Source organism: Chroicocephalus ridibundus, chromosome Z (genome assembly GCF_963924245.1).
Source record: "Chroicocephalus ridibundus chromosome Z, bChrRid1.1, whole genome shotgun sequence".
Classification (NCBI taxonomy): domain Eukaryota; kingdom Metazoa; phylum Chordata; class Aves; order Charadriiformes; family Laridae; genus Chroicocephalus; species Chroicocephalus ridibundus.
The window spans coordinates 66,525,333-66,546,575 of record NC_086316.1 but is presented as its reverse complement, the minus strand read 5'-3'; the positions used below and the strand labels follow the sequence as shown (position 1 = coordinate 66,546,575).

The window sequence follows — 21,243 nt, the reverse complement described above, 5'->3', positions numbered from 1 at the left end:
GTATTTTGCTTTTCCCCTGTGATCAGAAATTTTATTTACTAGCTCTCTACAGCTGTATAAATTTTACAGCATTTACAACACTGATCACTCTCTCAACCCAAAATGTTAATGAGAATGCACTTGGTTGATGATATTTTTTTTGCATCTAAATTACTTAGAGCTAAGAGACTTTGAAGTGGATAATCTGAGCTTTGGTCTGTCTGTCAGGTGCTGAGAGGTCAGCAGTACGGTAGGAGCTGTGATGTGTGGAGCGTTGGCTGTGTTGTTATAGAAATGGCTTGTGCTAAACCTCCCTGGAACGCAGAGAAACACTCCAATCATCTTGCTCTGATATTTAAGGTGAGGTATTTTGTTGCTACTAATACGCTACTAAAGATGCTGACTAATTTCATACACAGCAATGTGAATTTTAGAAAAGTGTACAAGTAGTAGGGGTTGTTGCAATACTTCTTCTTTATATTGGAGCTGTTAGCACAAATAAATACTGATAGAAGCGTAATCATAATTGATTGTTCAAAAAAAAAAAAAAGGCTACCAAACCAATAATATACAGAACAAAACTCTAAGATATAAATACATAGCGTAACAAGCTAAAAAAAATTTAGGAATAGAGTTGATCTTGACTCTAGGCAGAAGATTGGGATTTGAACTCTTTCTTACAATCCTGTAAAATACATGAGCAATAGAAGTTATTCTACCACAAAACACTTATGCATGTATTCATGTTTCATAGTGGGGAAAGTCTTTAGGTAAAAACATGATGTTCCACGTTCAGATTTTGCTGAAAGATATTTACCATTATGCCATGCTATATATGAATACTGCCCCTCCCTTTTCTAGGCCATCCATTTTGGCATTCATGTTTCTTACTAAAATCAGTTATTATATTTAATTTTAAAAGTCTAGTTGAACTGTAGGCATGAATGAAGTAAATACTGCTTCACGTGAAGAAAGTGATTGTTAGCATTTTCTGTAGCATGAGTGAAGAAAATGTTTCCACAAAACAGAACTAACACAGGAGTATTCAAATATGGTTTAATTAGGTACAAACCAATTGTGGTAAGAGATGCAATTGCGTTGGTTCTGTGGCTGTGTGAATCTGGTGGTGCCACTCCAGTGTTCTCAATCATCTTACTTAATTTGATCTAGAGGAGGTCAGAATTAATTTGGTTCGGAGTGATTTGTGCCTATCTGCCCTTTGGGGTGGTGGCAGAAATACAATAAAGACAACGCAAGAGAGCACAGCCAGCTTAACATGTCATAATGTAACATATATCTCCATGTTGCCTTATGCCAGTTAACAGTGATGGCAACTAGTAGATCAAAGAATACCGTATATATGGCATAAGAGCTTTTCTTATGGTCTGCTCAGCAGATGGTCACTGCAGAGTCTTGCTATAAAACTTAGAGAAAAGTGCCAGGAGAGAGGCAGACTGTGAAAGGCAATAGGTGTAAGGGCAACTTAAGACCCATTTCATTTTATAAAATGGAAGCAGTAATGTAATCTTCAAGCTGCAGTAGGATATATGCTAAGTGGAGAAAAAGCTCATAAATACAACTTGTCAGCTGAAAATTATCAGCTCATGGAAGGTTTTTGGGGTAAGAGAGGGGCTTTGAGAATGACTGACTTCTAAGAAGTTATTTTCCTTTTGTTCAGATCGCTAGTGCAACTACTGCTCCATCAGTCCCTACACATCTGTCTCCTGGCTTGAAAGATGTGACTCTTCGGTGTTTAGAACTTCAACCTCAGGACAGACCCCCATCAAGGGAGCTGCTGAAACACCCGGTCTTCCGTACCACATGGTAGCTACTTACGTATAAGGCTGATATACTGAAGAAAATGCTACTGAATATACAACAACTGTCTTGCGGTGCCATCAAGCACAGCAATTTGTATTATTCTGCTGGCCTTAATGATAGAAACATCAAGGACTTAAGGCCAGCGGGGGACCCTACCTAAGTATGTGATTGACAAATCAAGATCTTTACCTAAGCTCAGTATGCAACATTTCACAACTTGTGCAGAGATTTGTAAACTGTGCCTTTTCAAACATCTGGCTCTATGTGAACACAAAAGCAATTTTCCTTAAATCTGCATGATTATTTAGCAGATAAGTGATTTTTATTTTATTTGGAGCACTTTTTCAGCAATATTAGCAGCTGAGGGGCTCAGGATCTATTTTAATATAGCAATCACTGTTCCATTTCACATCATGCAGATGTAAACAGAGGGTTCTGCAATTAGTCAGTGTTCAGCACTGGTTAAGAGCAAGTTCTGTATCTGTCCCTGTTAATTATACAAATCCAAACATTGATGGATACTTTAAAAAAACATTTTGCCTTCCTTAAAGTAAGAGCAGGAAGTTGTAGTTCACTGTGCATTTACTGCTGGCCATGTAATTTCTTTTGAAATTAAAGTTTGTTTTCATTGTATTTTTAACTTTCAGGGAAAGGGGATCTTTTAAAAATAGTCTTTAGAAAAAGATGCAAGCTGTGTCATAGAACATCTTGCTGACACAAGAGTTTTAAAAACAGATTTGCTGGAAATCTGTACTAAAAAAAAAAAAATGCTGCCTTCAACAAGGCAGTGTTGAAGGCTCTGATAGTATAGGTTATTTAAAAAACGAAACAGAAAAAACCAAGACTGTTATGCGTAAAACAGCTTAGTCTGAATCATGCTGAAAGTTGTTGAGCCTTCTTTTCATATAGCAGCAGCTTATGGCAAATCACGTAGAGAAGTTTCATGTCAAAGGCTGCAAACCCAGCTCCCGTTAAAGTTTATGAGAGACTTTGTCCTGTACTTCAGTGGGAGCAGGTGCCAGCTATGAGCAAATCTCATTTTTTGTGTAACAAAACTGAGGTCATATTCTCTACTGATAATAAGTTTTACCTGCTGTTTTCCTTCTGCCGTACATCATCTATTTACTGTAGCCATTAGTGATATTTTAATTTCAAAATGTTAAAAATATTACCATAAGAAAGGTATTTATGTTAACAAGAAACAAACTTGGACTTGAAAAGCAAGATAAAGTAAAATGTGAAGTAAAGCTTCACTTGTAGTGTAAAACTTATGTTTTTAAGCAGGTGTGTTTGTTGTTTGTTTTTTTTTTTTTTTTAAAAACAGGTTTTTAAAAATATTTTAAAGGCAGGTTTTTAGATTATGATGCATGTAATTCTGAAGGAAAATGGCAGCTTTTCTTTTGCTTTTTTAAGAAAGGGGATCTTTTTAAATCAAATAATGATTGTGTTTAATCCATTTTGGAAAAAAATACTGTTGATGTTTTAACTCTTCAGAAGCCAGTTGGATTGTTGGACTGAAATAGAATTGGTTATTTTCAAAGACTCAGGACAAAATAAATAAGCTATAGTACATTAAAAATGTACAATACAAATTGGAAGTAAAACATCTTAAAGATAAGTTTACAGAAATGATAGTGCTCATACTAATAAAAAAAGCAGTGTCATTAGTTGTGAATGTCTTTATTTTGGAAATTTTACATTCCTTTGTTTTGGAAGACTGGCAGACTTTGAAGAGTTAAAAAGATAATACCGAAATGTGAAGTTTGGTAGCTCTTAACTGTTTTGTACTTGACTTTTTTTTTTTACCACTTTAGAATTTCTCATTCTAATAAGATTGTTTCCAAGTCTTTTTTATGTGCAAGCTTTAAAGGATGCACTCTTGCCAATTCATGTACTGGAAGATCAGTTGTCAGATTAATACTGTTTCTGGCAGAAATGTAAACTGTATAAACTGATGAACCTCAGCTAATCAGTATTACTTTGTAGATCACCATGCCTACCACATTTCAAACTCAAACTGCCTCTAGTGTCCAAATGCATTTGTTTGAGTTTGTTTGCATTTCCCTCAGCTTGCTGGTAATTGTGGTGTTTTTAAAATGCAGATGTGATGTAATATTCTTATTTTCTTTGGATCAAAGCTGGACTGAAAATTGTATTGTGTAATTATTTTTTTGTGTTCTTAATGTTATTTGGTACTTAAGTTGTAAATAACGTCTACTGCTGTTTATTCCAGTTTCTACTACCTCAGGTGTCCTATAGAGTTTCTTCTACCAAAGTTCACTTTCACATGAAATTATATTTGCTATGTGACTGATTCCTAAGACTTCCAGGGCTTAAGGGCTAACTTCTATTAGCACCTTACTGTGCAAGCAAATTTTACAGAAATCTCTGGGTTAAGAAATTTGGCTTCATTGTATCCTTTGTTATTTTAAATATATCAAGATATTTTAATTAAAAGTTTTTACCCCATTGAACCAATTTTATATAGTATAATTTTTACCTATTTTGGTGGTTTTTGTCTTTATAGTAAATAAAAGTTTTTGAACAAACTTTGTCCTTTGCTTATTGTATGAGGAAACACATTCAGTTTACTGGTGTGAATAAAATATTTCTGGTAAACTTCACTGTTTATACACAATTTCATATGTAACACTTGATATATCAAGAGAGTTTCAAATATTAACTGACACATATGAATAAGTACTGGCTGATATATGTATTTATGTATAGCAGTAAAGAATGCTTAGATAACAGGTAGGAGCAAACACTATTTTTTTTTTTTTTCAATCAGTAATAAAGGTAGGAACTTCTCTTATGACGACACTGTATCTGTGAACTTCACTTGCTTATGCTCTTAGATCAAACATTAAATGTCTAAATTTTGCGTTACTTCAAATCTAACTATTAATTACCATGTTAGGTGAGCTGATTTGGTTAGACAGTTCTGGAGTCACTGAGGTGTGTCTTGGAAGTTAATCTGCTATTTTATGTTTTCAGTGAAATTATACTGTTGCTTGTGATTTAAGTAGCAAACAGGCCTTTCCTTATTCCAGCAATCTGAATATGTTTTCAAAGCTAGGGCTTGTTTCGGTTACTGGTCTTTCTCCTGATTTTTTAATTTTTTTTATATTAATCACTTTTTTGATAGTTTAAAATTAGTTCAAGTGTTCTGTAGCCTTTTTTGTGACTACTAAATTCTACATTTTGAGGGATCACTCTCTTTATAGTCTCTACAGTATCACTTATGTGACTTTCTGCAAATAGAGACAAACATATCAATTCACCAGCAGAAATCTTCAGATAAATTTTAGTGTCTGATTTTTAAAATCAAAAATGTACTAACTGAAATGCCAAGAAGGAAAATATATGACAAGGATTAAATAAAAGATAAATTGCGTGTAATGGTATCTTCCTTTATTTGATTTACGATAGATTTCCTGAATCTTACAGTACCGTGTGGTAATTATAATGTTGCAGTCTCCTTTTTAGGAAGAAGGGATGGAAGAGATCACCTGTCCCCAGCTGTTGGCAGTAAATGTTAAAGATGCCTACTCATAGAACCAAATGTCTTCATTTGCAAAGGGCATGTTCTGTTTTTCCACAGGCAAATAGCAAACTGTGGCCATTTTGATTTCTCTGGTGGGAATAACGTTACATTCTGTGTTCTACGTGACATCATAGGTTGAAGTCTGACAATGTTTCATCTTTGCAAGCTCTCACTGAAAGGTGATGATTGCTTCCAGAACGTGTTGGAGTGTCAGGAGGATCCTGTGTTTCCCCTCCATCATCTGAGCGGGCAACGCGTACACATGGCTGCTCTGACCTGACTGCCTGCCTGCCAGGACACTCTATTTCCCTCACTGACTTTTCTCTCATTGCTTAGTATTCCTTGCTGAGATGAATCACGAATGTGGCTAGTCTTGCTTTTAAGAGCCACAATATGTGGCAATTTGGCAGTACTGTGCCAAATATGGATGGTGTTTTCTCGTTACGGCACGCGGCTGCCGAAATCCAGAATTCAAGTTGTGAATCGAGTCCTTTCTTCCCTGTCATTACCGAGACAGTCCAGAAGATGGCAGGAAAGCATTCTGAGGCAGCCACTGTGCCATTTCCTTTTATTTCCCTCAATTATTTCAGTTTCCAATATACCATCACTCAGTTCCTGTTCTCGGAAAAGATGTACAAGGCCAACAATAGAATTTAAGTGAATATGGAGTAAATCAAGAGGCAATTTATCAATATTTGCAAGGCTGTGAGATGGGAAGTTAATTCCGCTTGTTTCATTGCTTTGGCGGGCCTGCCTCACAAAATCAAACTCTTGGCACGAGTTTGGGTCCAGACATAGGAGCGTAAGTATTGACAGTGGTTTGAAGTTTCATTTCTCTGTTCACCCAAAAACCAATTCTCATGCACTAGCTCCGTATGATTATTTTTTAAACTAGTTTCCTAAGAAAGGAAGAAACATGCTGTCACGTTCTGTCTTGTTTTCTCAATAACTTTTGACTTCATTGGCAGATTTTAACTAAAACTGTAGATAAGGAGCAGCATCCAAAGATGTAAGTTTTATGAAAATAGGTACCTAAGCAGAGAAGGGAGAACAGTGGCCAAGGAGGTAACATTACCTTTGATATCTCTTAATGATTTGCAAAGAATGATTTGGGGGCCTCTGCTAATTTTTGAAGATAATTGTTTTCTGCTCTAGATTTTTTTTTGCTTATTTTATAGGCAATTGATGGTAGAGTGTGGCACCAAAAGAGCTTATGCCCCCACCCCATATGTACTTGAGTCGTAAATACTTGAAGAATATATCACTGCTGTTTGGCTCGTTCGGCTTGCAGTAAATGCCGCAGGCTGCTTTACATCAGTAAACAGGCTGCACCTTCCAAGCTGCCATCACTTATGATGCTACGAAGCACAACGTGTGTCTTCTTGTCACCAGGGCACAATACTAATCACAAGCATGGACAGAAATGTCACAGACTTCAGCTCAGGGTTATTGATCCACTCTTTTTATGATCTGGATTGTCTGAGGCACAGTCTTCAGCGTGGCTCTATAGAGGCAGGCACAGGGTCAGTTTGGAAAGGTGATCAGATAGTGCTGGGAGGCAGAATTGTCAAGGAGGTAGGGTTCAACCACTGCTTCTAGATCATTTTTTAAATTTCCTTTTGGTATCAGACCTTACCTTTTGCAATTGTTTAATAAAACACGGAAGGGTCATGTCGCATTATTTACATAGAGAGAGATGTATGAGTATTTACATTTATAAGCATGCACCCATGGGACATGAGGGGTTTTTTCCAGTGCCTGCAGCTCTCTCTTTCTTTGGTGTAATCCTACCATGCCTTTACACCTTGGTAAACCAGCTCTCCACACTTGTCAGCCATCGAAGAACAGGGACTCCCAGCACTGCTTCAGTCCAGTTTCGTTGATTAACAACTCTTATGCTTCAAACAAAGTTTCTCACACTGCTTGCAGGCTCCCCCCTCTCGGTAGCTGTGCACAAGCTGCTCCCCGCCCAGCTGTCTGTGGCAAAGGACAGGCCACACCGTCCACCTTCCCTCAGGGAGTGACAAGATGGCGCCTGGCGAGCCTGAGGGCGTCGCTTCACGCCTTCGTGTGTCACGCGCCCAGCGATGTTACACGAGGGTGCTATCCACCACTTAAAAATATACATTATTTATGCTCCTAAGTGATGTCTGAGCTCACGGGCGGCGTATTGCTTGTTATTACACCCCACTGGGCGCCGAGGACCAAACAGAACCAGACCGTCCGAAAGGGCTGGGCCGCTCGGTCCTCGGCGCCCCACAGGCCGCTCGCCCCGCACCGACCAATGGCAGCTCCGTATGCAAATTTAGTCGCCCCTCGGGAGCGCTGATTAGCTGTGGCGTTTGGGCGGGCGAGGCGCGCGAGAGGGCGGTGCCCCCGGGGCGGTCGTGAGGGAGTGGGAGCCGGCGCCATGTTGCGATCCCTGAGGCGGCGGTGGGACGGCTACAAGTACCGCTTCGTGCCCTGGCTGGCCCTCAACCTCCGCCGCAAGCGCAGGTGAGGCGGAGGGGCAGGTCCCGGGAGCCACCGGGTAACGAGGAGGGCAGCTCGGCGGGGAGCTCCACCCCCCCACCCCCCCCGGCTTTTTCTGCCCTCTGGCGGGCTGAGGTGGGTTTCCCGCCGGGTTTTTCCCCCTCCAGTAACTGCTGGAGCTGAGACCCCGCTCCCCCCTTCTCGGGAGTGACCGGAGGCGGCGCAGGAGCCAACTCAGATGTTTCACGGGGAGGTGGCCGCTTTGACAAAGCGCTTCTGCCTTGTGTGTCGCTTCGATGAATACCTCGCTACTTTAAAATGGAATTTAACGTTAAAACTAGGTAGATGGGTTTTCCTTTTATTCGGTAAGATGTTTTTGCCCTCTTTTTAACAGTAAAAGTAGTGCTTGAATTTAAATGAGTATGGCGTTGTTACAAGTAGCATAAATTAAAATCTTCTTAGCATAATATTTGTCTTTGCCTCATTTAAAGTGTAATGAACTTTCGATATATATACACACACAAACACTTTGATAATCACATACATTTGATTTTTGTTGTGTTTGTCACTAAGAGCTCGGTGGGGTTTAACCTACTTGCTTTGCTGTAAATACACAGATGGTGGTTTTATAGTAGGACAGGTGTGAAAGAATATTCTTTAGAGTTTGGGTTTGTTTGAAGTGACAGTTCGTATAAGTTGCTGCTGTAAAATGGCTCTTAACGTATTTTATTTAGGAAAAATGTAATCTCAATTTCTCTTTTCTTTACAGGACCCTCCGATATGTTCCCGAAAGCTCTCAAGACAAAATTATCTCTGATGAAGATGTCTTTGAAACACTACTGAAAATATTTAAAGCTCTCTTCATAAATGACTTAAGTAGACAAGCACATATTTTGGCCTTACTTCCAGAAATCAGATGTAAATATATGGAATTAGTGACTGTTGAGCAGAAGCAATCAGAAGTAAACCATCAGGGCCAACATGTATTTAGTCCGGAGGAAGTTCTGTTTAATACACTGGGGTTCAGTCTTACTCGAGACCGTAGTTCCCTGGTTTCTGCTGGGACTGGAGTCTTTGTTACCAAAGGTTTTGTACCAAAAGGGACGCTTGTATCTATGTATCCTGGTAATGGAATGTTCTTTTTTCTGATTAAGTTAGATATGATTTCTGACCATTTTATTATAGAATGCCAAAGTTATACACTAATTTTTATTTTACCAGTTTTATGCTCATCATTCCCTAACAAAATAATAGGTTATGGTGAATGAGAATATTTTTGTGTAAACTGACTGCAGTTCTTTTGGAAATAAGAAACAGAATATTTGGAAAGGGGGTATAATTTTGCTTACAAAAAAACCTTTCAGTACTCTGATTTTTCAGCTGCTAGAAAAGTTGTTTCAGATTCTTTACACACAAATGCATGGGAGCAATTTCAAGTAGATGAACTAAACAATTCTTTGGAGTTTCTTTTTTGGATAAGCATCTCTAAAATGAGGTTTTGAGATCTCCATATAGATGAGCTGACAACAGTATGAACTTTTTCAAAGCACAAAAATAACAGATTGGAGAATGAAAATAAAACCTTTATTTAGTGGAAGTTTCTTCCATAAAGCACATTTGGAAAATCAGCGCTTCTCTGTTCCTCCTCCTCATTTCGTGGAACTATATTTGCTTACATTTCTTGAAAAGATTGTAATTCTGTCAGTAAGGCCAGGCTAGGACAGCTCTGCTGAAATGCTTTGGATTTGTTTGTGTTTCATCTGTCAACAGAATCATCCCCTGCATGCAGTGTGTAGCTTGTGCCAGCATTGCAGGATCGGGACCAGTCCAAGCACTGGGCAGCGGAGCATGTTTTGCCATCCCAGAGCAGGAGTGTCTGGCCATTACCGTTGACTGGTAAACTGACTAATTGCCAAATGACAATCGCAGGGAATGAGCCTGCCTTCTTGCAGCTCACTTCAGATTTCAGGCACATATTAAGCGTGAGTGTAGGCTCATTGAGGATCTTCTCTAGAAGCTCATCTAGCAATAAGAAGAGGATGAGCTGTTGAAATGCCTTCCTTTTCTGCTTTTCCTTTTCATAGAAGGAAACTGCAAGGCTGCTGGCTGGGCAAGGGACCCTGTGGAGAGAGCAGGTCAGCGCTCTCCTGCCTGTTGCAGTGAGTGCAGCCTGCCAGCAGAGCCTTCACCTAGCTCCTCATGAGATTGCAACAAAGGATTCCTGCAGAGAGTTGCTGGAGATACAGCGGATGTGAGGGATGCAGGACTGCAATATGAAAAACTGCACACCAGTCTGATGTCATTTTTCTGTGCTTAGAACTCGGGACAGGTTAAATCCTGCCCACAGATTTGGGAAATGGTCTGCTGAAATGATTTGCCTGTTCTTGCTGTGTCGTTTCCCCTCTCCTGTACCAAGCAAAATCTCTGATCAGGGTGGCAGAGGGAGGTGTTTCAGGTTTTTTGCTGTCAGTGTGCTTTTCAAAGTATGATGACGCAGTAGTAACAAAACAACTTAATATCTTCAGCTGCACTTTCTTGGAACAAATGTCACTTGATGTTTCCTCTCAGAAGCAGGACATTTGGCTATGGTGGTTTATCTACCTCTCACTACTGGACACAGGCCTCCTCTTTAATGGTTCCCCTCAATGACTCCTCTCTTTGGAATATCTCATCTCACGTAGATTTTTTTTTTTTTTTTTTGCATCCCACAAAGATGTATCTAAAAGCTTGCAGGTTTACAAGTGTTAATGTTAACTGAGAGAGTAGTTCTCTCCTACCCCCTTTGAGTTTCTGTGTGGAGGGGGCTGGATGATATTGTAACCCCATTCTGACAGGTAACTTAATTTCTCTGAAATAATCGTATCTGTCTTACAACAGGCACAGTATACAGAAAGCATGAGCCCATCTTTTTCCAGTCCCTTGGCAATCCCTTTATTTTTAGGTGCATAGATGGCATCCTTATTGATGGGAATGATAGAGGACTGTCAAGATCAGTGTACAGGTAAGCGGTCAAAAGAAATGGGGGATTGTCACTCCACTGATTTAAAACAGTGGTACTGACGGTCTCAGTTCCCTGTTGTCTTACCATAAATTGAATTATATTTGAATATCGTCCACCTATGTGTATCTCATAATACAAACAACACAAAGTAAGAGGTGCTGGATGTGATCTGTTACGTACTTTTGTCTTCATCTGTAATGCTGTTGAGATGCGTTTTGATATACAGAGACTGTTTCCTGTAAAGCTACATTGTGCTCCAGTTTTAATAGGAACAGGGTGTAGCATGACATTTTTAAATGCTCCTGAGCTGTTACTCAAATCTGCTTAATGGATAAAAAAATAATAAATAAAAGCCTCTATATGGGCTTGCTGATACAAAAAGGATAAATCTGGTAACTTCAGCTCTGGTCTACAGATGGGCAGGACTTAAGAAGGGAGCAATAACAATAATAACAATAATAATATCTCACGTTGGGAGGGACCCATAAGGATCGTCAAGTCCAACTGCATCCTCCCCACAGGACTACCTAAAACTAAACGATACGGCTTAGAGCATCATCCAGACACTCCTTGAACGCTGACTGGCTTGGTGCCCTAGTGAGCCTGTTACAGGGACCAGCCACCCTCTCACTGAAAAACCTTTTCCTAATGACCAATCTGAACTTCAAGTGATGCAGCTAGCCTGGACTGTTTTAGCTTACCTTAAAATATAATCTGTAGCAATTTGTGTTTAAATATGACACAAAGAGAAGATAAAACTAATAACAAGCAGAACAATCTAAAATAATACACAGTCTGAATGCTAATACCTACTAATACCAGATTTTAATTCTGGGAGTGAGTTTGAGGTTGATACTAAGGAGCCATCACATCTTTAGAGATGAGCGAGATGTCAGGACGTTTCTGTCATGGTAACGTTTGATGTTGGTTTCTAGAATTGTACGTGGTGGTTGTACAGATTCTGAAAGACACCACACACTAGTGGGTGGTTTAAATCTACTCCTTAAAGTTCATCAAGGTGTTGGTCTGCCCACATGCCCCCCAGTCCGCACCCCAGTGTTATCCTGTCTCCCAGGTGGGCTGGGCAGCTGTAACATTACCCAGCAACCGTGGCCATTTCTACAGGAGGAATTACAGGTAATCTGTTAAGGGAAGGAGCAGTGATTCACATTAACGCTGCCGGTCATTTCAGGTCTTGCAGCAGGAGAGATCAACTTGGCCCATTTCAAATGAGTGATGAGAGCTGGCTCACATCTGCCCTGCAAAACCCATTGGCAGTGGGACAGTATGTCAACAACTGCTCACATGGTAAGTTGCCAGGTAAATTTTCCAGGCTTGCGTTTGTCATTGTGGATATAAAATATTTTGGGGGTGACAGAGAGAGTCAGATACCAATGTTGGAGGGCAATAGTGCTGTTTAAGACAATATAAGTACTTATGGGATAAAGAGTTTCTGAGACCTTTTGTGGCAGCTGGGTTTTAGAATTCTTCAGTGCAGCAATGCTTCAAATATCCTTGTGCTTTTCTCACTCTCGCAGATTCCCCAGTCTCCTTCCTTTTATGTAGAATGAAAGGCATACATCCCAAAACGTGAAATGGTGGGAAAGGATGTCTGGCAAAGCACTGCTGGGCTAAGGCAGTACAGAGAGTTGCAGATTAAGTTCCGCAGTATGGTTCCAGCAGTCTTCATGAGAAAACCATACGCACAGTGACACGTGCAGTAAGAGTGTGTCACTGCTCAGTTAGGAGTATAATGCTTTTTTAAAATTCCTTAATTTTATGCACAAAATCTAGGAAACTGTTGGTATGATCTAGCTGTTGGACATGAAGAGGGGAACTTCATTTATTCTGTTTTACACAGCATGTGTTTGTCTTAAGGTTTGGGGAATAACTAACTCATGGGAATGGAGATACAGAAAGATCAATTGCTACCATACCTAGCTTCTAAGTGGCTTTTGGAGCCTGCATTACACTAAAGACACTGCCTCCAAGCAGCATCCAGAAAGGTTGCTGGAGTGGCAAACCAAGTATTTACTGGCACGGAGACAAAGGTCTGTGCCGTGAAACTGTTTCTTCCAGGTCCCATGTGCATGTAAATAAAATTCCCTTTTTCCTGATGGGCAGATGGTGATTTTCTTCCTGGCTGTATTTATGACATATTTTGCCACCAGGAAAAGTTTTTTCAAGTTTTTTATTTTAACTGTAAAAGCAAATGCTGTATATTAACAACATTTAGCCATGCTGTAAGCTGCCCCTGGCACTGTGCAAGTTATGCCCCTTCATACATGTGTTGATAATTGGGTCATCCTGTTTAATGCAGCGAGAATGAATTAAAGGTCCTATAGTTGGTTGTGTATCTCGTGTAAATTCAAAATACAGCTTCAGAGGAGTGTAGCAGCGCCCAACAGAGGCATGGTTTTCAGGCTTGATGAAGCATCTGGTACTGAAGCAGCAGCTCATTTCATATTTTTACACATATCTAAGGCCTACGTAAGATTTTCTCAGTATCATAGAGACTTTTTTTTTCCCCCTTATTTCTAGAAAAAGCAGCCAACGTGTGTTACCAGGAGTTTGATGTGCCGGAATATTTTCCAGTAGAACTGAAACAGTATCTTCCAAACATCGTCTACAGCCATGAGATAGACAGGTTAGCAGTGAATCAAAGACCTCCTAGATTTGTATGATACAAAGCATACTGTATAGACCTCCTAGATTTGTACGATACAAAGCATACTGTGTGTATAAAAAAGACAAATATGGCTGAAGAATACTATTAGTTCATATGACAATGAGTTGCACAAAAGCATGCACGTCTATGGAAGAGTTAGCTCTCTGAATAGAATGATTTCAAGTGGTTTACGAGACTATTTCTTTTTGTTCCTGTTTCCACATCTTCACAAGTGAGATCAGCGTATAGCTCTGAAGACAGTTTGATAAGCAGTGTTAACACTAACGTGTGATTCTTCTGAATCCCATAAAGCACTAGCTGTATTTGCTTGGATTACAGTACTGAGGTTTTTAATATGTATTTCAAATGTAGTTAGCAAACCTTAACCAGTTAAAGCCCTTATGAGGTAGTTGAGATTTAGGCTTCTTACTGTCCTGTTCTCCATGTCTTCTGCTTATGTGAGGAATAAGCAGATGAATTTGCAAGGAAGAAACCTAAAATTATTTTGTATTGAGACAAGTGAAACACTATGTAGTATAAAAGCACGTGACTTTTAGTTACACTACACAATTACAACATCCTCACTGTGACCTGACAATCCACCTCTTTTACAAATTAAAACACTTGGAAACCTTTCTCAGATTTTCGTTTGGAAATGTGGGAAAAATGACAATTAGATGAATATGTACCAGGAACAATATGGGCAACAAGAACAGACAGTATGTCTGGCAGTGAGTGTCCTGTACTGTGATGCAGTGGAGAATAACTTTGAAGCTGTGAGAAAGTAAGATATAATGTTGGTACTGAATTTAACACACCGGAGAAACTTGTGTCTCTGGACCAGTTGCTACCTTCAGGAACTAAATAATCCTTTTCATTTAGAGGATATATAAGGATTTTAGGGCAGATAATCTGGACTTCTAATGTAATTCTAGAGCTTTTTTAAAACTGAAATTTGACTGAAGAAGGTTATGGCACATACTGGAAAAATGACTTTTCTGATTAAACTTAGACTTTGTTGAGGCAAGGTTAAAGACGCATTTGTAATCTGCAGGTAAGTAAATAAATGATAATAAGAGAAGCAGCGAGATTGAATTTGCAGGAAGTCTGGATGCTGTACTTGAAGTGTGAAAGCACAATGAGCAGAACTAAGCTACGGGACGATTTCAGGGAGGGGGAATTTTTGCTCTTTTCCTTGGAATCGTCCAAGAAAATGCAGTCATTAGTCATCAGTTCTCCCAGTGTACAGCCGCTAGATGAGATCCCATCTGCTTCTAGCTTCTTGTTTTGATACTGATATTTACGGTGCTGAGAACATAGGTAATCTGGTTTCTGTCTTGTAAAGGAGTTCTTAGTACTTGTTTACATTTTTGTGGTTTTTTGATTTGTTTCAAAATAGCCTCACACTAAATTTCTTAGTAGTGGGGACTCTTTGGGTTGATGATGTTTTTTGCTTTCACATTCATCAGCATCAGAAGAAGGTGCGCTCCTTCCTAGAGTAGATACTTCAGCTTTAGGGCATGGTCATTTACTTAAAGGAAGTTTGGCAGGGTGGGTTCCTAAGATCTCTGTGTAAGAAAACTGCAAGCCACTGATTTCAGATTGGGTTTATGGAGAATTCACCCATCATCATAGGTTGCAGCAGGTCTCTGGTGCAGTTCAGCTGTTTAGCTGGAGTGGGTTTAGCCAGATAGCACTTGTGGGTAAGCATGTCTAAAGGAATGATTTTTGCTCCATGAACTTTGCTGTAGCTTCTCCTCCTGTCTCTGGCTTTTTCTCTGTCTTGACTAATTCTTTTTATTTCTGAATAGTTGTGTGAGTGGAAACATTATTTGCATACTCACATAGGCTGTGCTGGTTTTGGTAATTATGTTCGTTTTGCTTATATTTGCTGTCTGTATTTCAGTGTTGTTTTTCCAGGCTCCTTGGCCTGCATTATGTGTGTTACTCCGAAAAGTAATCTAGACAGAGCCATTGTTTTAGCTCCATGCCATGAAGAATTAAAAAAAATTAAAAGGGAAATATAATTGTTCACTTCTACATGTTTTGCATTTCCTTTTTTTACAGCCACCTGAGGTGTGTAGTGCTTGTCACTCTCAGAGACATCAAGCAAGGAGAAGAACTTTTTTCTAATTACTACACTGTTGTCAACTGAGTGAATAGACTCAAGACTGAAGAAATCTGTGTCATTAAAATGGTTACTGCATGTGTATGTCAAGCTTCGTGAGCATTTTTACATAATGGAAGGCTGTAGCTGTACCATTTAGAAAGCAAGCTGCAGGCTTGTGTTTCCCTGACAGCACTTCACACTTGATGCAGAGGTGAACGTTTAACTGTTTACATCGTTAGGTTCTCAGCTGTCTGCTGGTGTTGATATTGTTGCTTATTGTTGCTCAGCTGCCCATACAGTAGCTCACAAAATAAAATACTAAGTTTTGGACATGTCGTTTAATCTTGTAGTTTGCACAGTTGTCTGTAACTGTGGCTCAGTTTTAATATTTTGCCATTTCATTTCTCATGCTTACAATGGACACCATTTGTAAAAAGACTTCCCTCTTGGACGTATTCCTCAGAGAATCCTCATAGTTCATGGTAATTACTAGTTCTCGTTCTGGTTTTCTTGGAGTTGGTCCCTTCGGTACCTGTTTCCTTTTAGAAAGTATTCCAGTGTAGCCAGTTGTCCATATCTTTTGTGAAGCCAGTTTTGGAACAGTGCTAATATGCACTTCAGATATGCCTGCATGGTGCGCTGTCATCAAGAGGCCAGCTTGAGCCACTGGCTTTAGTTGTGCCTGCCTTGGGGTAGGAGGAAAGGCGGGATGTATCTTGAAGCCCTGTCTAGTCCTAGTTTCAGTGGTTCAGTGAAAGTTTCCTGGCATGTGGCAACTTTCATAGCTTTTATTCTCCGAGAGAGAGAACTTCATGTTGCGCATAGCTGGAGGAAATAGTGCCAACCAAGCGTGCTGTGTATTTTTTTTTTAATGAGTTACTGGCGTAAACAGAGCCAGCCCTTCTCACATTAATTCTTCCTGTCTGCAAACGACCTTCAGAAAGTAGACAAGAGACAGCTTGTCAGTCTTCGGGTCTGGGTAAACAACTTGGGAAAGAAAAATATCCCAGTATTTACTGCAAAAGTCCAAGCAAGCCTCCTGATGAATTTGTGGAGGAATGGGAAATGGTGTGCTCTAACAAAGCTGGTAGTGATTGGGGCAGCCAGGGTGCCTTGCTTAGCAGCAGAAGCAGCTCGTCTTCTTTCAGAGTGCAAAGCTTTTTGGTGTCTGTGTTACTTGGTCTCCTTCCAAGCCTCAACCTTGTCTTTCATATTCATCTGGAAATTCTCCTCAGCCAGAGAAGGCTGGCTTTTTCAGGAAGATTTAAATAGCAGAGTTATGAGGTAGTGCCATGTGGCTCAGCATGGGTTGTACAAGTTTTATGAAGATGCTGGGGCAACTTCTAAGTGACAGTCCTTGTGTCTCCACTGTGTGGTAACAGCAGAGCAGGTAGTGATCTCCAGTCTGCTGAAGAGTACCCTTGTCCACCACCTCCTGAACCGGGCCTCCTCCCCAGCTCTCTCTGGGAGGAGGTTATTGAGCATCTCTTGATCTCCAAAGAGGAGGCTGGTTGTCGGGGTGCCTGCAGCATTGCTTAGCTCAGCAGGTCGGTGTTTGTGGGCAGGTGAGGAATACTAGTCTCTGCACGCCAGGAAAGGCAGGTGCTGCTCTCCAGGCAAAGATACTGTCATACAAGGGCATAGATTACTCCAGCTATTTCATTCTACACCTGTTAATACCTTATAAATGACCAGATTTGACAGTATACTCCTGTCTGATGACTGTGGACCTCAGGTTTACAACTTATTTATTGAGAACGGCTTGCTTTACTGCACTGGCTGCCTGCTGGATGTGAAAGTTGTGTGGTAGCGGAGGGTCGCCGTGCCGAAGTGTGGGTTACTGGTGCTAAGGGGGCACATGGGACTGGATTCTACTTGCTGGAATATGGAAACCTGACAGCCTGCTTCAGGGACTGCTCATACGTGAGGGAAAACAAGACCTGGCCTGCAACTGGCAGAAACAGCAATTGAATTCTGTCTGCTGGTGGCTACAGAAAGGCAAAAAGTGTCAGGAGGAGGAGGAGGTGCAGTCTGGTGGTACTTCTGAGCAGGAAGCAGCACAACATAGGGACGGCAGGAGAGAGGAAGATGAAAGAGTAGAAATAACGGTCCAGTAAAGTGCTACAGCCTGTGAAAGGGCTTCAGGTATGTCAGAGTCTTCCTTCTCATCTTTAGATTCCTATCTCTTCATTAAAAGTGAAAGTCATTCTAGTTCCCTGTGTGCCTGTTCATTACCACCAACCCCACAGTGCCAGTGCCTGTGAGAGAGGAGGAGGCACTTCAAATGTAAGGTGCAATCCAATAATAACCCAGTAAAATTCTTTATGCAGCCTGTTTATGGCTTGTTAATAATAAATTATTCGTTACAGTAAATACAATCTCTTTCTTGAAAGATGCTTTGCCTGGATGATTTTCTTTGGAATTCCCTAAAACTAGGGACTTGGCTAACTCTGCCTCTGTATGCCTGTACACTTAGTGGTAGAAGAAGGAAAATCAAACTAAAATTTAAGGTAGTTTCAAGTACTGACAGGCCAGATCCACAAAGTCCTTCTCCCAGATGCAAGCCCATGGTCTGCATGTGTTAAAATACTGTACTAATTACAGAGAGGATTTGTATGTTTAAATCTGTTGCCAGCTGTGATGTGCTGGCTGGGATCCTTGGTGAGGATCACCAGTGGTATTGTGCCTGGCTTTGCCTGCAGTAGCCCCTGCAGCACTCTGCTCTGCACGGGTGGCTAGCAGGGCTGGTGACACCCCCTGTTTTGGCTACTGCTGAGCAATGCTCGCATGGCGACAGGGTCATCTCTCAAACCCCCTCACCACCAAGTCCAGTAGGCTGGGGGTGGGCAAGAGGTTATGAGGGGACACAGCCAGGACAGCTGTCCCAAGCTGAGCAAAGAGATATTGCATACAGAATGACATCATGCTCACCTATAAAAGCTAAGGGAAAGGAGGAGGGGAGGGGTCATTCGTTATTAAGCCATTTGTCTTCTGGACCATCCACTATGCGTACTGAGGCCCTGCTTCCCAGGCAGTGGTTGGACATCGCCTGCTGATGGGAAGTGGGCAATACGTATTCACTTTTCCTTTGCTTCTGTGCAGCCTTTGCATTTTTAAACTGCCTTTATCTTGCCCCACAAGTTCTTTTTCATCTTCCTTTCTCCCCCTGGTCCTGCTGAGGAGGCGAGTGATAGAGTATCTGGGCTCTATCACACCACGCCAACATAAGAAGAAAACCAGGAGTGCAGGGGGAAAGTGGAAAGGTTTGCCACTGCACAGAGAGTTTTAGGCTTATTTTTCCTGGATTTGTCTGAACTCCTTACCCCTCTGGTAAATGTCATAGAACAGAATCATGGAATAGTTGGGGTTGGAAGGGACCATAAAGATCATCTCGTTCCAACGCCCTGCCATGGGCAGGGACACCTCCCACTAGACCAGGCTGCTCAAAGCCCCATCCAGCCTGGCCTTGAACACTTCCAGGAATGGGGCAGCCACAACTTCCCCGGGCAACCTGTTCCAGTGCCTCACCACCCTCACAGTAAAGAATTTCTTCCTGATATCCAATTTAAATCTCCCCTCTTTCAGTTTAAAACCGTTACCCCTCATCCTATTGCTACACTCCCTGCTAAAGAGTCCCTCTCTATCTCTCCTGTAGGCCCCCTTCTGGTGCTGGAAGGCCACTATAAGGTCTCCCTGGAGCCTTCTCTTTCCCAGGCTGAACAACCCCAACTCTCTCAGCCTGTCCTCATAGCAGAGGTGCTCTGGCAAATGAGTTTGTCAGGCACTGAAATAAACATAGCCCGTGAAACTACTGAAGGGTATGCGTGTGTGTATATATATATTCATATATGTGTGTATATATATACACATTCATATATGTTATAATACGTTTGGGGTTTTTTTGTGGTTTTGTTTGTTTGTTTGTTTTTTCGTGTGTGTATGGTTGGACTCGATGATCTCAAAGGTCCTTTCCAACCATGAAGATTTTATGATTCTAACAGGTTGCCCAGGGAAGCAGTGGGGTTGTCATCCCTGGAGGTATTTAAGAGATTGGTAGACATGGTGCTTAGGGACATGGTTTCGTGTTGTTTTTGTTGGTGTTAGGTTGATGGTTGGACTCAATGACCTGAAAGGTCCCCTCCAACCTAGACGATTCCATGATTCTGTGATTATATATATATATATACACACACAGAGGTGTGTTTCTATACAAATATACATATACCTAAGTGGGACTGGGGTAGAGGCAACAGTTCCCCAGGAGACTCCCATGGCACTCAGTAGGAGGAGAGGGGGAAAGATGTGAGCGTGGTGAATGATGCTGCTCATCTGTCCCTCCTCCCCTGCTCTCCAAGCCACCATTCCTTCCTGGCCGCTGCTCATCAGCCCCCACCGTGAGCTGATCTGACTCGCTAAACATGGTGACACCACCACAAACCCCAGGCTCTCGCTTGTTTTGTTGTCTGCAATTGCAGGGAGCTGCAGCAGCTCAAGAGAGGGGACAGAGCCAGTGGGAAGCCTTTATGGTGGCTGCCTGTTTCTAATTTGACTCATTGTATCTTATGAAGCCATGCTTTAAGAGGCACTTTTTTTTTATTTTTTGCATATAAAGGTGATGCTGTACTTACCCAGCAGCTCCTCATTGCCTGCTGTAGCTGCTGCTCCTTCTTGCCTGTGCTAGTTCTGGAGCTCACCTGGCAACATGGAAAGACGAGTCAATAACTCTTCTGCAGAGATAACGGACTGTGTTAAGTCCGTCTGGGGAGCAGACAGAGGTGTCCCAGCACCGAGGCAAAGGAGCGGGCAGGGACAAGCAGGCACACCTCAAGCAGGGGGAGGCCCTCGGAGGCAGCAGGAGAGCATGTTTCTGCTGAGACACCCTGGCCTCCTCCCGTACCGCAGGGCCAAGATTTGCTGGGAACGCTAAACTCCCCACAGAAGAGGAAGAGAAAGCCAAGAACTAGTAAAAAGTGCTTTAGCAAACTGATCACTGGGGTTTATGCTTCTAGTCTTTGCTGCCTGGCATTTTGTGGACAAAACGAGGACTTAGGCACCAGGTAGCCAAGCACCGTAAGGACTTCAGGGCCTGCTTATCTTTTTAGTAGCAGAAGTGTCCTGAGATTAGTTTAATGGAAATGGAAGTAAGGAACTAATGAGTTGGGGGCAGAGGTTTACCTTATACATACGTGTACTAATTAAAACCATTTTTAAGACTCCAGCATTGTAAGGCTAACAGTTGCATCAAAACAAGAAAGGATTAGATGCGGTCGGTCATTATGATTTATTCTAACAACATAAACCACTAGAAAAAGGGAGGTGCAGCCTGCCACCACAGTTCTGGAGAAGTATTTTGTTTTGCACCTTGTATCAACCATCATTACAAAGACACTTACCTTGCACCTCTTCTTCATCAGAGGAAGTGTGGGTTGAGCAACACAGGACTAATTTCTCTTCTAATGCATGGAAAACCCCACTTTTGGGAGAACTCTGAATTTGTGCAAATATTTACTTTGTAGCCAGCTATGGTATACGGGTTTCAAGGTCTCAGTGCTTTCGAGCCTTGCCAGGTACAGGGATGAGGAGGAGCAAGACCCGGGCACTTGACCCAAGTGGCCAACAGGACTATTTCACACCATGATCCTCAC

General features: G+C 41.4%; 2 protein-coding genes across 9 annotated transcripts in view; both read left to right on the top strand.

The window, feature by feature from the left end:
* The window catches only part of MAP3K1 (mitogen-activated protein kinase kinase kinase 1), a 64,575-nt gene extending 59,559 nt beyond the window's left edge, over positions 1-5,016 (top strand). For 2 of the 4 annotated variants that reach the window (XM_063320322.1, XM_063320323.1), the window contains exons 19-20: positions 208-339; positions 1,658-5,016. In XM_063320322.1, the coding sequence (XP_063176392.1) occupies positions 208-339; positions 1,658-1,807 (282 nt within the window). In that variant the 3' untranslated portion in view covers positions 1,808-5,016. The remainder of the gene's footprint in view (positions 1-207; positions 340-1,657) is intronic. The other 2 variants (XM_063320321.1, XM_063320319.1) reach the window with 1 other exon arrangement.
* A 2,694-nt stretch (positions 5,017-7,710) lies between these two features.
* On the top strand, positions 7,711-15,928 carry SETD9 (SET domain containing 9). Of its 5 annotated transcripts, none has more exons than XM_063320503.1 (7): positions 7,711-7,843; positions 7,987-8,160; positions 8,589-8,944; positions 10,697-10,820; positions 12,013-12,140; positions 13,362-13,467; positions 15,556-15,928. In XM_063320503.1, exons 2-7 carry the CDS (start codon positions 8,138-8,140, stop codon positions 15,641-15,643), a joined length of 825 nt encoding a protein of 274 aa, XP_063176573.1. In that variant the 5' UTR covers positions 7,711-7,843; positions 7,987-8,137; the 3' UTR covers positions 15,644-15,928. The 5 variants fall into 5 exon arrangements, with proteins under 5 accessions (XP_063176573.1, XP_063176574.1, XP_063176572.1 ...); XM_063320504.1 differs by having other exon boundaries at positions 7,987-8,184; XM_063320502.1 differs by lacking the exon at positions 7,987-8,160 and having other exon boundaries at positions 12,013-12,128.
* Positions 15,929-21,243: the final 5,315 nt, after the last annotated feature.

Bases quoted from the DNA above. Each gene is read 5' to 3' on its own strand.
- SETD9 (XM_063320501.1), top strand. From the start codon at position 7,758: ATGTTGCGATCCCTGAGGCGGCGGTGGGACGGCTACAAGTACCGCTTC. The intron at 8,945-10,696 runs GTAATGGAATGT...GTCTTACAACAG, and splicing joins GCTTGTATCTATGTATCCTG to GCACAGTATACAGAAAGCAT. The intron at 10,821-12,012 runs GTAAGCGGTCAA...CGGTCATTTCAG, and splicing joins CTGTCAAGATCAGTGTACAG to GTCTTGCAGCAGGAGAGATC.